The 16,604-nt window shown below is 37.5% G+C and overlaps 1 protein-coding gene across 1 annotated transcript in view; it reads right to left on the bottom strand.

Moving 5' to 3' along the window:
* Window positions 1–597: 597 nt before the first annotated feature.
* LOC102071553 (3'-5' RNA helicase YTHDC2) overlaps window positions 598–16,604 on the bottom strand; it is a 37,413-nt gene continuing 21,406 nt past the window's right edge. The window contains exons 14-31 of the mRNA XM_074533459.1: window positions 16,019–16,084; window positions 15,061–15,239; window positions 14,805–14,901; window positions 14,642–14,729; window positions 14,461–14,541; window positions 13,427–13,509; window positions 12,391–12,496; window positions 12,135–12,254; window positions 11,515–11,787; window positions 11,031–11,157; window positions 10,354–10,559; window positions 9,477–9,672; window positions 8,247–8,356; window positions 6,518–6,807; window positions 5,939–6,116; window positions 4,745–4,948; window positions 2,773–2,955; window positions 598–1,410 (exon numbers count right to left, since the gene is read on the bottom strand). Coding sequence (XP_074389560.1) covers window positions 1,291–1,410; window positions 2,773–2,955; window positions 4,745–4,948; window positions 5,939–6,116; window positions 6,518–6,807; window positions 8,247–8,356; window positions 9,477–9,672; window positions 10,354–10,559; window positions 11,031–11,157; window positions 11,515–11,787; window positions 12,135–12,254; window positions 12,391–12,496; window positions 13,427–13,509; window positions 14,461–14,541; window positions 14,642–14,729; window positions 14,805–14,901; window positions 15,061–15,239; window positions 16,019–16,084 — 2,707 coding nt within the window. The 3' untranslated portion in view covers window positions 598–1,290. The remainder of the gene's footprint in view (window positions 1,411–2,772; window positions 2,956–4,744; window positions 4,949–5,938; window positions 6,117–6,517; window positions 6,808–8,246; window positions 8,357–9,476; window positions 9,673–10,353; window positions 10,560–11,030; window positions 11,158–11,514; window positions 11,788–12,134; window positions 12,255–12,390; window positions 12,497–13,426; window positions 13,510–14,460; window positions 14,542–14,641; window positions 14,730–14,804; window positions 14,902–15,060; window positions 15,240–16,018; window positions 16,085–16,604) is intronic.

The following is a 16,604-nucleotide window of genomic DNA, read 5'->3' on the forward strand; positions in this document are numbered from 1 at the left end:
TGCTATGGCTGGACTCTTCTTTTTACCATCAAGCTGCAGAAGTACCATTTGGCTGGTTAGCCAAACTTTACACTCGCCCGTGCTCCCTCTCTGTACCAGTTCTGTCTCTGGAGTGCACAGGGCCCTGTAAATCTGTACACGGCAGTACTGCCCCACATTCCTGGATGGGCACAGGCCTGGAAGTACTGTAAAAGGCAGGAAGAGCCTCATGCCTCCCTTCTATGCACTGTCTTGAGAAACTATTTCTTGGGCATACCAGCCTTACAGGCACCCAGTGAGTCTTGGCAAAGGTCAAACTGATGGCTCATGTGTGGAAGTCACCACACAGAATGCAAAATGAATGCATGGGGTAATATCCTGAACAGACAAGAGGAAACAGGTGGAGGCTCAGAAGCAGAAAAAAATCTTGGTTTGACCTAAGAATGACCACAAACACTGCTGACAGTGATCACACCCATTTATACCAGCCTTGCAGTACAGTACGTTAAGGACTAAGAAAAAGCCAAATAAACCAAGACAGCAGTGGTGTGGAAGAAAAAGAAACAACTTGAAAGAATGCATGAAGACAATGTTAAATGATCAAGGAAATTGTACTGCTAAAAATTTTTATTGTTTTTTAAAGAAATACAAATCTTGTAACACTGCCTGAAGTACCACTTGGCCACAGGCCTCTGAAAGACTGTTTCAGCTTCTCAAAGGTGAGTCACGTCTTAAAGGTGAAAAGTAACTGAAACTAGAAACATCAGTGGACGCACCCAATCTCAAAAGTCTCATGCTCCTTCTTTTCCATTTAAATTAAATTAATTTAAAATAATTAAATTTAACAATAAATAAACACATAAATAAATACAAACAAAACCAAAATAAAATAAATATAAACAATTTTTTGACATTATCTTTAAATAAATTAAAAATTAACATTTCCAGCTGCTTAGTTATTTGTATGAATATATTCCACTCTCTTGCACTGTGGATGTGGAAGTACACTTAAGGAGCCTTTCAGCATATTTGGAGTTAGTATTTTTTTTAACCGAACCGCAAGACTGATTAATTAACATTTACATTCTCATACCTTTTACTGGGTTGAGTAAGCTTTAACTGTAAACTGCATAACTAAACTGTCTGTTATGCTATCTTGAACCCACAGACAACTTACATGAGGTCCCTTGTTTCAAACTTTGTTTTCAACTTAACTGTATTTTCAAGTATCAACTGCACACTCCTGTAAAAAAACCAACTCAGTCAAAAAACAGGCTGGCAAGTAAACACTGAAAACAACGCAATTCCCTCTTATTTTTCCATTTCTAGCTGCCCAGCATGAGGAAGAATGTCAGGAGGCTGTTGCGTCACCTTCTTCCTCATCTTTATTGTAGATACGCTGCTGGTTCTCGTGGCTGACGTTTCAACAATCTAAACCAGGTGAGAAAAAAATCAAAATGAATAGAATATTTAGTACCAAGTGTACTTGCTCTTCCACAAGCTATAAAGAAAAGACAGTACTGTGATGATACACTGTATCTGCATGGGTCTTCTTCTACCACAAAACCAGCAAGCAATGCATGGAAAACTACCTCTGTCACATTACTTGGTGTGCTCAGTCAGTTTTTTTCCTGACAATGGAATACGGTCCCAAAGCTGCAGCAACTGCTCTCCAACTTGTGGTTCCAGCTCCTAGAAATGATCAGGAAATCAGGGAAGTTACCTGCACTGCTACTACTGAGCACATAGAAACTATTTATTACTGAATTGTTAGATGACGTTGCTGGTTATTGCTTTCGACCCTTCTGGAAGAGCTCATCTCTTTTGCTATTGGGACAAGCATTAGAACTCGCAGCAAAGCAAGGTATTCTTACTAGGGCTGAGCAAGAGGTAAAAACTTTCACAAGCCATCCTGGCCTACAGGCTGTTTGGGGTGTTTTCATTGACAGTGAATTGTCAGTTCTCACAAAGACAATTCCTAGTGAACACCCTACCACCATACACGAGAACAGATGCACCAGACACTTTGGACCTCCCACAGATCAGTCACTTACTAACTAGAGATCATTATTTTCCACATCTTTTAAGTTGAATTCCATCAAGTGTGGTGGAGAATATGAAAACAGAGGTCACAGGAAATACAGTGGCCATCCTTTCCTTGTACTTCTCCTTTCCTCCAGTTTCTTACAGCTGGAGAGAGGATGTGAAGGAGAGAAAGTAAAACAAAAACTTTAGCTCTTGAATCCTTAAGGAGATGTTCAGGGAGGGGATGGGGAGAGGGCAGAAACTGCCACACAGAAATTTTGTACCAATTCTTTGGCTTTTTCTAGTTGCACTTTTAGAGCTGTAAAAAGTACAAGAACTGTCCTAAGCTTCACTCTACCTTAAACCTCAGGATTCTCTTCAGGCTTTACAGAAAAAAAATAATAATTTTGAACAGTTATTTGGGTGTAACAGACTATCTAAGAGAACACATCTCAAGCAAACAGGGAACAAACCTCCAGAAATAAATTACAAACTAAAAATCAAACCAAACAACTTCTTTTTGGAGGCATCCACCTTTAAATAAATTTTTTAACACATAAGCAAGAAACTTTTGATTTTATCAAAAGTTTCCATTACTTCAGCAGTAATTCTGCATTAGCTGAAGGTACAATACACTAATGAACTGTGAATTCAGATCAGCAGATACATAAACAAGTGGAGATAAATGTCAAGGCTGAACAAGCTAATAAAAAATACACCAAATACATTCAATCAAATAAAGAAAACTTCAGAAGAGAGTAACATTACCTGGCCATCCCTACTTATCTGTACTTTCTTACTGTCATTCCATGGGTTGAGCAAATGGTGTGCAAACTGAAAAGGAATGCTTTCTTTTCGGATCCAGTCCACCTTAAATACACCTCCAAAACCAGCAGATCCCCAGTCTTGACTTTTCTCACACCCAATCGCTGAACCCATTCTAGCAAAACCCTGGGACAAAAATTGAAATATGAAAGAACAAACATAATGAGGCCACACCTGTCTATGGTGGAATGAGATAAATAACCAAACTTCCTATGAAACTTTCAAAGTAATTTCAAAGTGATTCACCACGAAGCTAGAGGTTCCAAAATGTTTACATTCAGAAAGTTAGAAGAATCACTTCTTTTTCCACTTAAAATATGCCTTGTAGGGTTTGACCATAAGGAATGTCTCTCAATGACAAAATTATCACTAAAGGTTTTATGAGCTTTGTAACAGAATTAAAAGCTGTTGCATAACCACCTGAAGAAGAAGGAAGTTGAGATTAATATTCTACTATAGAACAGTCCATTAGATATTCATCTTGCTTGTTACTTTTAGGTAATTTTTGCAGAAATCCATTTGTTCCTTCTCATGCTCCCTCTGTGTTAACTTTCACACAGAATTAGGAGACTGTAGCTGGTCTTCAAAGAAAGAAGTCCAAGTTGCTTTTATTTCCTGCTTTAGTGAAGCCGGATGAAATTCCAACACAACAAGTATTCAAAAAGAAAATGAATGAAATCCCCAACCTGAGACAGCATCTAACTTACTTAAGGATACCCTGATTTACCCACACACCAAACAAACTGAAAGTAAACACAACCCCCCACACAACATATCAATACACCATTCAGGTGTATCTATGCCATTTAGGACTTAGCAGTCCAAAAGATGCAGTTCAGTAAATTACCAGCACACACTGCTGTTGTAAGACAAGCAATCCTAGATAGCTCAAGCCAGACTCAAATGAGAATTAATAAAAGGAACAGAGGAAAAAATAAACATAGAATAGAATAGAATAGAATAGAAAGAGACAGTTGGGACAAGAGAAGATTAATAGGGAAGTTAATCTATCTCACATTGCCATGAGAGTGCAGTGCACTGTCAAAACTGGAAGGAAAGGGCAAGGTCAACCACCTACACTCCTGACTTGAGGGTGTCTTCTCTTCCCCACTTTCTTGTCTGAGAGGACCAGTGCAACGGCCCATTTTCAGTGTCAACTCACTTGCTGAAAATTACTTTCCAGTATCTGCATTTGCCAAACCATCATATGTAATACGTCACAGCAGTCCTTCAGTGGTACTGCCAAGACAGCTGTGTTTTGGTTGGTTCATTAGATTTTAATTTCAGCTGAATTTTATAACTAACTTATATGAAGAAGTAAATTGAAATTTCTTTACCTGGAACAACTGAATTTAGCTGAATCACAGCTAACCTGCAACTTTGCATTACCAGGTCAAGTTTTTACTTCAAATTGACCACAGATTTGACCAAAAAACTGTTGACAAATATCTCACTGAATATGAAGTCAAGACAGAGCTCTGCAAGAATCATGGCCAGCTTCCTAATTGGAAGTGAATAAAACCAGTTTTAATCAAAATTATGATAAAGAAATGTGCGAGTTTCTTGGCTTTAGAGAGCTGTGACTTGACAGTAAGTGCTTGCTCACTTACAATACACATTTTTTGCATGCAAACAGTAGCAATCCTCTACTTTGTTAGGATTTTTGTTTCTGGTGGTTGTTGTTTTAGAGGATTAATGTATGGTACAAATATTTTTCTTACTCATGATGTTTGGAGAAAATTCCATCGCAGCTTTGAAATGCTCTTTCTTCAGCAAGCACAGACATTTGCACATTGCTCTGCTTCTCAGAAAGTCAGAAGCCATAAGCAAAGCTGTCCACACCACACACAGTCATTTGCTGCATCCTCCTAAACCATCAACCACTGCTAACAGCTAGTTTAAGATTAAGACCCACCTGAAAGCATCCAGACCCTTGAACAGAAAATATTAAGTAAACCACGCTGCTCTCCCAAAAGGCTCCATTCAGTTTCCGTTCATTACTTGGTGTAGTGGACCATATTCCCTTCTGTTGAGATATATCAATGTTTTGCAAGTTGCTACTTTTCATTATAAAGTATCGAACTGGCATATTTTGTCTTGGTGAAGGAGATTTGCAACCCTGGAAGAAATAAATTAAATTATTAAGTACAATAAACCAGGCTTTATTTCTGAAGTTTCATACACAAGGACAGAAATCCATTGACTGTGCTCCTCCCTTCCTCCTCCAGGTTCTAGAAGAAACATAAAATCTATCAGCTGGTCCTGTCCAAAATGGCTTTGAAATGTATTTCATATTTATTTTACATTTTTAAAGCACTTTTCAAAATAATAATTAATCCATGAGGGGCAGAAAACTAGTAAAGCAGAAAGGATTAAAAAGTCTAGTATTAATTATAATTGGTTTAAGTCTGACACACCTTGAGACGACACCAGAATTAATCATCCAAGAGTGCAGCCTACAGCACTACTTGTATTTCTACATTCAGGAAACATGTTTTCTTCCTTTTACACTGTCTTAATTTAAAAGCTGAAAGATTCAAGAGGAATTACTAAATCCTCCAATAAGTCCATGATGTTTCCTCTCCATGATCTCTTTAGTGTTACTGCAGACTACTATTCAAGTATATAGGGACAACTATGACAACAATCTCATTTAAAATGTGTGCTTTGTTAAAATAACCATCACAAAAACCCCAAGCAGTCATAGTAAGGCAGATAACACAGATTCAGTATCAATTATGCTATTACAGAAACAGAAAAAAGCAGAATCCAAAAACTTCAGAAGTGTTTGTATAATATACTTATTTAGTTGAAAAAAAACTAATACACATTCATTAGAACAAGGGTTTTTTTTTAAATCTCATTTTTTCTAATTTACCTCATATAGCTTTACCTCAGCAGATGACAAATTATTTTTACTGTATTAAACTAGTGAAACAAGGATAATTAGTCTAAACTTTAAGTTCCAGAAGGAAGTATTATGCAGCTGTTATAAATTAAAAGTGAAGTTAGGTTCCTAATTTATCAGTAAAATACCTAATTGCAGAATGATATCAGCAAGGAATTCTATTACTTTTGAAGAGCAGGGTGATATGTTAGAGAACTCTACCTTTCCAGACACCGGAGAAGAAGGACTAGCACTGGGGCTGGAATAGCTACTGCTGTCTGCAGGCTTCACTGAGGACTGAGCTGATCTGTCATCTGAGGATCGTTTGGAGAGCAAAATGTCTTTTTCTTTGTACTTCTTTGGCTGGTGGAGTGCAGGAGATGTAGATTTCACTGAAACCCTAAAAAGATGTACCTTGAGTTTCACAGGCAGTCACTGAACAATTTACATCAACCTGTCAGCCTACTGCATGACCACATGTATTACAGAAACTACAAAATCTATTAAACCCCAACTAAAAAAGCCATACCGATCATGCATTGCTTTTTAATGCTACTGTTAAACCTCTTCTGCTACTTCTCAAACATCGCAATTCATGGACAATATTCCTGACTGCTCTCTCAAAAAAGCAGGCCCAGGTATGAACTACTTCTTTATGGGATTACAATGCAGCATATAACAGTATAACACCTTTGAACTGTATTTCCACCACTTCCACCTCCTTATTACTAGCAGAAATTTAAGTGATGCTTGTATACATAATTTGCAACCTACAGTGAGCAGAAGACCTCAATATCTTACTTTTCAACATTAGAGGAGTCAGACAATTCCGTTTCTGTTGAGCTTCTTCTGCTGTTGGTGGACTTCCATGTAGATGCCAAAGGAAGTTCTTCACAAGTCACAGGTCTTGGTCTCTGGCCGATTCCTGAAGGCTGCTGGAGACCTGCAGACTGTTCTTCAGCACTCAGAACAGCTGTAATTGCTCTTACAGTTGTTTCATCAACCTGAGACCACGGTTTAGAAGGAGCTCGCATACGACGCAGGAACAAACTGTGCCACTTCTGCCTGAGCTGCAACAGCATACCAGCAGCCTGTAATGGGTTCAAATTCTGTTAAATGCTGATGAAAATTAGATTAGACAGGTAAGAGGACCCTATCTTTTTCCTATCAGGCAGCACCTGGCATTCTAATATAAACAGGGCCTGAAATGAAAGGCAGGACTAAGGTCTTGGGGAAGGGGAATAATCCATATTTAAACTAAATGTTAATTTACTTTCTTTTCCTTGGGTGCAAGGTAATTTTTGAAACATTTCATTTAGCTCTGTACTAAACTTAGCTTTGTACTGTAAATCCACAGACTTTTTTTTCCTTTTTATCTTTTGAGAAAACCCAATCCTTTCATGCTTTATGCCCTTCCTCTCAAATCAGTCTCCACTCATGCACTCTTTAGTCATACTTGAGGGAAAAGAGCTCTAAGTGATATTTTTCTTACAAAGACATCTGCTCAAATGTGATTACTAAATTCAGAAGACTATAGTCTAATTCCCACGTTATCAGAAATGCTTCCATTAAAATAAATTTTAAAAAAATCACTCTTTTGGACATGTCTAGGAGAGACAGTATTATTATTAGAGCTGGTGAAATTGTGTTTCATGACCCATAAACTACTCCTACCATAGCCACAGCTCCTCAATGACATAAAGACTTCAATTTCAAAGAGGTTTATATTTATCCCTCCAAAATCTGATGGCAACTTTCTTTCAGCAAATCCAGCTTCAAGTGCTCCTTTTTTGATCTGGTTTTGGTTACTCTTGCACAGAAAGAAGGACGCAATATGCCAATGTGACTGTTCTCTCAGCTCCTGCTCAGATTCTGGCGATCCCAGCTCCTGCTCTAGCCTGATGGAGCACCATGCAGGCAGGACAGGAGGCCAGAAGCAGCAGAAGGACCCTCATGCAGCCACTGTCACCTGCAGTTTGCTGTCCCTTGCAGCCATTATCTTTTGTCTGGCAGTCTCTTCAGAATCTGCTGACTTGTGGAAAGGGACAAAACTGCCAAGCTCAGACGTATAAAACATCATACAGCCCAGAAAGTTTTTGAAGGAGATCCAACAGCATCTGCACTGCTGAGGCTTTCCTGCTCCCTCGTGTGATAGACAGGACACCCACACCAAGATGGAGGAAGAACGAGCACTCTCACTGTTGACTTAAATGACTAATTATTTTCTTTCCTTTTGCTCACAGGTAAAATAATTGAAAGGTATGGGTGATAGGTTATGAAACATTGCAACTTGGATGTTGAATACACAAGTTCAAGCGACAGACACCCCTGTGCCAAAGGGGATTGAAGCCCTTTAATTCTTGATGAGCTCATGAAGTAAAGGTTAAATCACTGAGTATGTAGTTTGAGACCAAATGGACCATGACATTCTTAGAGAAAATTCTTGGCTACTCAAATGTTACAAAAATCTTTTCATATCTTTTTACAATTCTTCTACATGAAGCAAACCTAGGACTGATTTCTTACTTACCTCAGGGTCCAGTTTGAGATGGAGCCATTCATCCAGCTTCAGTAGTGCCAGATTAGCAGTTGTTTTGTCCTCCATTTCACTGTCACTGCTATCATTAGATACCCCTCCTCCTGAATTAAAGATGAAAGCATTATTATTAGTATTAGAAAAAAATATTATTATTAGTATTATTTCTACTTATATACAAAGCAACTAACACTACTGTATTAACAGCAATAATATTTTCCCTTCTAAAATTGACTTTAAAATGTAAACATTTGTAAAACTACCTCTTCTTTTCTGCAAACACACTGAAAAGTCTTTACTCCAGATAGCAGGAATCAAGTAGCCAGACCTGCTGCAGGTCCTACTATGTAAAAACCTGTACTGATATGATCAGACTCAACTCATGTACCCTCACCAGTATTCACAAGCCACTACCCAACTTTTGCCTAAAGCTGTTTGCAAAAGCACACGTGGCTCTATTTCCTAGTAAAACAGCAGATTTAAAGACTTAGTAAGGAAAAAATATACATATAATACATATGGCTATTGATTAGGAATCCTTATTTTTCTGAAGTGCAATTCAATCAGCATGAACACTTCTCTAAGGTTAACAGTTTAAAAGCAAGACAGGAAAGCTTCAGAAATAAGTTGGACTTTTAGTTTGATTCCAACTATGAGAACTAGCAGCAGTTATTTTTGCTTCCAATTCAACAGGACTCAAATAAGAAAAAAAAAGAAAATGTCTATATATTCTCTATTACTTACAGTTTATGGTACAGTTAATTGACAAAAAAAATTATCAGTGGAACATATCTTGAAAATGTGTGTGTCAGCTAGAAGCAACATGACTTGTTTGCCACATCAATTATTTCTAAATTATTCAGTTTGAATAATCTGGTTCAATGTATCAATTAAAGTAGTCTGTAGAAAAAGAACATACATACTACACATCTCAGTATCATTATTATCATTAGACATTGTGGCTGCATTCTTTCCTTACAAACTATACTGCAGTTGCTGAGACTCCCAGAACTGTGTAATTTATGGACCTGAAAATGTAAGGAATCCCAAAACTGAGAGATTTATTACAGAACCTACAAACTATTCCTGAATAGCTACAGGAATTATAACACTGTTGTTTTCAGAATCAACCATTATGTATTAAATATTACTGAAAAATAAGCTTTCCATGTCACACACTAGTGTATACCAGTGGAAACATTCCAAATCCAGACTCCAGTGTACCTCGAAAGGATGAAGATGCCTGCAAGGCATTACTTGGCAGCCTGGCTGGTCCACAGAAGAGGGACACGGTGACAGGTGTCACAACAGAGCAGCACCTGATGTTTGCTGTCTTGTGAGCTCTTGTCATTTCATCGTATATAAGCCAGTCTGTAGGGAGGGCCTGGATGGCTGCAGCTTGTCCATTTGCTGGGGCAATCTGTGCAAGAGCGGTAAGACTAGGCTATTACACTGTTTACTGTAATTAATGTAAGTTTTAACATATTTCTCATTTTATCCAGAGACACTGTGGATGCCTCAACCTGGCAGTGTTCAAGGCCAGACTGCGTGAGGCTCTGAGCAACCTGGAAGAGAGAAAGGTGTCCCTGCCTGTGGCAGGGGCTAGAATGAGATAAGCTTTAAGGTCCCTTCCAACCCAAACCATTCCACGATTCTATCTTTTGAGAAATAAATGCACGTATAATTATATACATATAAGAATATACATGCAAAAAAAAGTGTGAGAGAATTCAACCAGATTCACAAATTATCTTACCATGATAAAATATTTTGCTTTAAAAACAAATGTTAAAAAAAAAGTTTCAGAGAAGAACTTCTTGCTTTTAAGAGTAGGGATAATTCTATTTTTAAAACAATCTTATAACTGGGGTGTTTTTTTTGCCATTTTGCCTTGTTCCATCTAGAGAAAGGACTACTTGAAACAATGGAAAAACGAATCAGCTCCAATTCTATCACCTGGGTAGAACAGTATTTTCTAAAGCTGTAGTGTTAAATGCCCATACTGCTTTTAAAGTACTGACAACTAGAAAAAGACATTTCTAAAACATGTGATAGATTTTAGTGCTCTTTTTCTTGAACTATGAATTTAAAGTGATTTTACCTTTTTATACTGAGACTGACCAAGAACAGAGGTAGGATGAAATCGCACTTTCTTCTCCTTTGGTTCAGTCAACACCAGGCTTTCTCTGTCTACATGCACAAGATTGGGATACATCCCAGCCACTAAGGCAGCTTTAATTACAGCCCAGTTCTCAGAGTTAGTATTAACATCTCTAATATCAGCTCCTCCTCTGGCTCTCACAAAACCTGACAAAAGAACAAGACAAAACAGCGCCATGTTAGCTTGTGTTTGGTTGTCAAAAGGAGTTACAAACTAAAGGTGAAATAAACAATTATTTATTGCATTTTTCAACATGTTGTACTGCCAACCTTAACATCACCAGGAAGAAACCACTAAACTGAAATCCTTCTTGATAAGAGGTTTCATACTAACACAGAATATCACTGTTTTCTACAACAGAAAGACATTTCCCATGGGAATAATTTATTAAAACATGAAATGTGGGGACAAGTGGAAATGAGGGTTTTTCAGTTATATCAGCCACACTTCCTCATCTACACCATACCCTGCATGAATGTGTACATAAAGGTGCATTTCAAATTAAGTAAGGAAAACTACACCAGCGAACATGATTTTTGTTACAATTTCTATATGCTTGACTTTAAAACAACATTTAAACATTAAACATTTAATTAAAATTTTTCCAAGTTCTTTACCTGAGGCTCTAAGCTGGCCAAGCAACTGTGTTCTCATTCCTACAATGATTTCCATTGTGGCTTGGGATAGGAAGTTCTTTTCACAGAAGGCTCTCTCCCAGCCATCACTGCGTGCCTTCTGCCATGCCTGAAAATGTTTTTACATTCGCCTATTAACTTGATAGGCTAAAACTAAAAACTGCGTTTTTATAAAAGATTACATTTATGTCAATAAAATGAATGCAAAACCCCCTCTAAAAGTAAATGTATTAAACCAGTTCCTTTTTTCTGTTCAAGAATTAGGTTCTCCTTATGTGTTCATTACAATGACGATTATGTCAAGTTAAAACAATAAATAAAGATCATTACATTAATATCATGATTTGAAGTTCAGTGTAGCAGGATGTAAAGAGGCATATTGTTGGAACATTCAGAATTATCTAAGGTTTGAAAATGTCAACCAAACATTGTGCTGTGATCAGCACTCTCTGCAATGAAGTATTACCTGGAAAGCCCTGAGCAGGGCCATGTGGTCACTGAAGGTCCCGGCAGCGAAACGCTTCCTGCACAGCATGGCCGCACGCTTCTGGGAGGCCAGCGTGGGCAGCACAAAGGGGTCTTGGCAGGCAAGAGCACAGGCAATGGTCAGGACAGGATCCAGGCACTTCAGAACTACAGCATACAACACCATTTTACCAAGGTGTGGCTCTACAGGTAATTCAGTGAGGTGATAACCAAGCTCAGTAAGATCTTCCCAAGGGTCCATGGCATCTATGGTCTGTTTATAAACAAACAAACAGAGAGGGGGCTGGGTACAGTGGACAAAATCAATTTACAGTGAAAGCAGAGAAGATGTGAATAGTGGACATTAACTAGTCTTGTTTCCAAACACTAATAAAGCAAGTCAAACTATTAACAGAGACAAGACTTTGAAGCATTCTCTTTCCTTGACATGGAAAAACACATCCCCACACACAAAATGAAAACAAACAATCAACAAAAATTCAGAACATCCTTAAGTAATTAAAAACAGCTTCAGTACAAACTGAAGTCAGTAAGATAGACTGCTACACCACAAATTTGGAATCAAACACAATTACCATCTAAATCTATTCCTTTTCTGACCTTAAGCATATGCACAGCATTTCTCACAGTTACAGCAGGTGGAGGATCAGGAGCTTTCATGAGAAAGTCTACAATTGGACAATTAATTGGAGCCAGAAGTTTCGTGTACAAACAAATCTCCTGCAAGTTAAAAGGCAGAACTAAAATGATCACCAAGATTTGGAAACAACCCCCAAACACATGATTTGTTGCAATTAATAGTATGGTTTGATGACATTTGATTTTTTTAAGTTATAATTTCTAACTGAACATGCACCTGAAGCGGCATTCTGAGAAGTTCTGGAGACTGAAATTCCAACATATTCTGAAATCGGAGCCTGCTGAAGAGACGAAAACAGACTCCAGGCTGACAGCGCCCAGCCCTTGAAAATAAAATATGGGAAATTGTGAAAATTAGGTTTCTTTCTAAAAATAAAACCAAAAGCCAACAAACAGCCACAGAAACTCAGAATGGAAAAGCAGAAGCACTTCTATGAAGAAAGTGTTATAAGTCACACGCAAAGTGAGGGTTTTCCAATCATGGATTATTTTTGAGAGTGTGCCAATTTTTTTCTGAAATTTTTACCCAACACTGAGAAATCTGGAGGAAGAAAAACAAGATTTATCTAATGTAAAGTGCTGTGGGTTTTTTGCTAATGTAAAACCAGTCCAAATCTCAATCATGCTTTGTTGTAAGGAAATCAGTTGCAAACTTCATTTCCTCTCCTCACATCCCCTAAACAGAGATGACCTTTGAAGTAAAAGGTAGAAAAAAGGTTAAATAACTTGTGAGTGCATGTGAGACAGCAAATTCTCTCATTCATATACATGCATGTGTATACGTGCAGCCTAATGCCAATGTGATTGATAAAACAGGCACTTGCTGCTACATAAGCTTCTGAGCCCTCACCCACAGTGTTGGGAAGAATATAATCATGGCCTGTTATGTCACAGATAGCTTGGAGAAAGTGATATAGGCAGCCAGTCCTCTGCCCACAGACAAGATGTGAAAACACCCTAATGGACACTGGGACTGGTGGTGCTACATGGGAGAAAGAGGAAGGAGAACAACATAATAAGGGAAAACAACCTACACCTTCAGGAAATGCCTGAACATCAACTTTCTACAACTTGGGAAATTATTCCAAGGAAATACATACTGACCAGTACTCACCTGCAGAGAACAAGTGTTGACCATTATCCAACACAACACTGGACTAGGCTAGAAACAGTTACTATGTTGTATGCTATATTCTAAACATAAAGGACTGTAGATATCTGCAAAATGGAAACCAGGATGAGGCATTTATTACCTGCCCTTTCTCTGGATAGCACTGGCTTTTGAAATCCACCCCATTTTTAGCATTGTAACACGACTCAATGCATCAAAAGACTTCTAGAAAAACAAAGAAAGGAATATAAACTGAAAACTCAACGGGGTACATGAAATAAAAGTTACTAGTTATTTAGATTACCAATAGAAGTTTTCTAAAAAGTATGAAACAGTAATATATACACAGCAACTTCTGGCACAAAGGTATTTTCTCAGTTTCGAGTGAATTTATGATGGTATCTCCTTTGCAGTACCTTAGTGCTACACAGTTTTTGAAATACACATTTTCTAGTCAATAGGTAATTGCAAGTCAGTAAAAAGTATGTCAGATCTGTGTTCTGAGATAAAACAAAGCAAGTAAAAATACATTATTATACCAAATAAAGATTTCCTTTTTATCTCACTTGAAAATTACCTGCTTATTTTCTTAGACTGATGTAAAATTACAAAAGTAAGTTTGTTTTATGAGAACTTCAGAAATTTGGAATGTATGTCGCCTATGAAATCCAATTTCATTTTCAAAGCCATACACTAGGTCTTAAATTGCCTCATTATGTGATCTCACTTTTCTTGAAAAAGTAATTAGGAATGGGCACTGAACACACCAAAAAACTGCTTAAAAACTTAATGGATTATTTTTGGACTTGATACATTACTAGGACAAAAAGAACTCTCAGCGCTCTTTCAGTCTCAGGAAGGTGGTGGTCTAAACTGAGGACTTGTTTTAAAAATCCAGCAGAAATACTAAATTGCAAAAGAGAAAGATACATTTTTTTAATACATCAACCTATATCAGCTTTTACAAGGTTTTTAGACAGCTAGCTATTTACAGGATTTGTCTTAAAACAAATGGATGTCAAAACTTTTCAGTGAGGACTGTTGCCTGACAGGCACTAGCTCTTACCTAGTAAAAGCTTTTTTTCACTTTACTGTAAAGTAAAAAAAAAAAAGTTCTCCAAAATTTATGCACCGTGTGTTTTAGAATCGCACTCTGAAAATTTAAGGCAGCCATACCTCTTTCACCTTGCCAGAGTCAATGACAAACACGACATCATTGACTGTTATGCTGGTTTCTGCAATATTAGTAGAAAGAATCTGCAAAGAAAAAAAACCAAAACCACCAAAACTATAGTAACTGTAAAAGCAACAGCAAAATAGATCATTGTAGCATCTGACAAAGTCCTGTAATACTTGCAATTTTGCGGATGCCAGAAGGTGGAGTTTCAAGCACTTTCTTCTGATCCAAAGTCTGCACACTTGAATGAAGCATGAAAACTTGGTATCTAATGCAACACAAAAGAACATTGTAAGAATCCTTAACAAAAGCAATGAAAAGCCACAGTGACTAAAGGTTTTACCTGTGAGCATTATCAGCAAATCTCTTGTCATCAAAAAGAATGCGGTCCCTCAGGCTCACTATCTCATCATACCCAGGAAGAAATATTAAAATTGCTCCTAAAAAAGGAAGTGGGTTTGCAGAGTTAAATAGAAAATTCAAATACATGTTGATGCCATGTAGACTAGCACTCAGAAGGTTTTAATTTTTGGGGATTGCTGATAAAAGAACAAGATTAATCAGAAGCTGAATCCACAACTAGTTAGGTATTTACCTACCCGCATCACAACTATGACAGATGCTGTGAAGTAAGTGCATTATCAGATCCAGATCCACTTTTTCATCATCAAAACTGTGATGATAAGCTGTCAGTAGTTCTCTGTCCTCTGCACTAAGGTCACTACCACTTTTTTGGACCAGGGAACTTTCATCAAGATTTCCAAATCCAAATGAAGCACTGTAATAGAAAAATACACCAGAGTCAAGGCTGTCCCTTCGGGTTTGAATTCAGCAATCAACTCAAACTTAGATCAAGACCAACATGACTACTGGTCTTGAATTCTAATTTTTAAGTGTAGCAGAAGAGAATCACCATAGTATTACTGCCCACTGATTTAAATGTCAACCCAAGAAAGGATGCCACCTCATTTATTCGTGTTAACTTTCCTTTTCTTAAACTTCATTGAAACACAACCATAAGCTAATGGAAGTATAAAGATACTTCTCATTTATCTGTTCAAGGAAAAATATTTAAGAGATATGTATTCACCCAAAATTTCCCACTAGCAGAAACGACACTAAGAGAAATTGTAATAAATATAATCTTTACAAAATACTACCTCAACTATGATAACTATAAGTTAATCAAAAAATCATTCTTGAATGGCCTAGTGTATACATTACTTCTGTAAAGCTTCTTTAATCTGTCTACTGTGTATAAAAATACACAGATAAAAACACATGACAGATTTGTTTCCAAAGTAAGCATGTGAAAATAAAATGGTACATAGTACATTGCACAACTAGCAAGTTGTGCAAATATAAACAATATGATACTGAGTACAAACTTTTTTGTTGTTTCTGAAATATTCCTATTCTTAAAAAAAAAAGGTACTCCTATTCAGTCCAGATTTTACAGCATGAAAAGCTAAAACCTGTTCTGATTAAAAGAACACAAGCCTCAAGTTTCCCTTCATTATGCTATGCAACTCCATCTGCAAAACAGTTACAGCTTACCTGTAGGATTCCAACAGATCCACAACCTCTGTCTGTCCAAAGCACCTAGCCCAGTCCACAGCCATCCTGAAAGAGTTGCACAAGTATTTTTATTCGATTTTTCACTTCAAAAGATGAATATGAGTAGCACATAAGACGAGGCAATTGATACCAGACTTTTGTACCCACTTCCCTATTGTTATCAGTACTGCTATTGCTGGATCTGCAGCTTTCCACGTGAAAGTGCTTGAATAGGTGTTAACAGCTACCTGACTTGTAGGTAACTACGGTTCTTTACCGCAAAAGAACGTCAGTTTTACACAGGAGTACCTACAAACATGCACAAGGAAAGGAGGAGGAAGAATATATGCCATTCCCTTAAAAAGCCCACAAAAACGTGCAGAGATCAGGCCTACCTGTTTGCAGTAGCCTTTAAGTCATCTCAAAAAGTCACACCCCAGGTGTTTTGCATTAAAATGTGGGAAAGCATTTGGCTATTTCATGTCTTTCAGAGTCTGTCCTTCTCCCAATGCAGTTCACCGTTTTACCTTTAAACTGCATTCCTTCCCAAGTTTTTCAAATGTTAGCACCAAATATCAGACCCCTG

This window comes from Zonotrichia albicollis, chromosome Z, assembly GCF_047830755.1.
Source record: "Zonotrichia albicollis isolate bZonAlb1 chromosome Z, bZonAlb1.hap1, whole genome shotgun sequence".
In the NCBI taxonomy this organism is placed as follows: domain Eukaryota; kingdom Metazoa; phylum Chordata; class Aves; order Passeriformes; family Passerellidae; genus Zonotrichia; species Zonotrichia albicollis.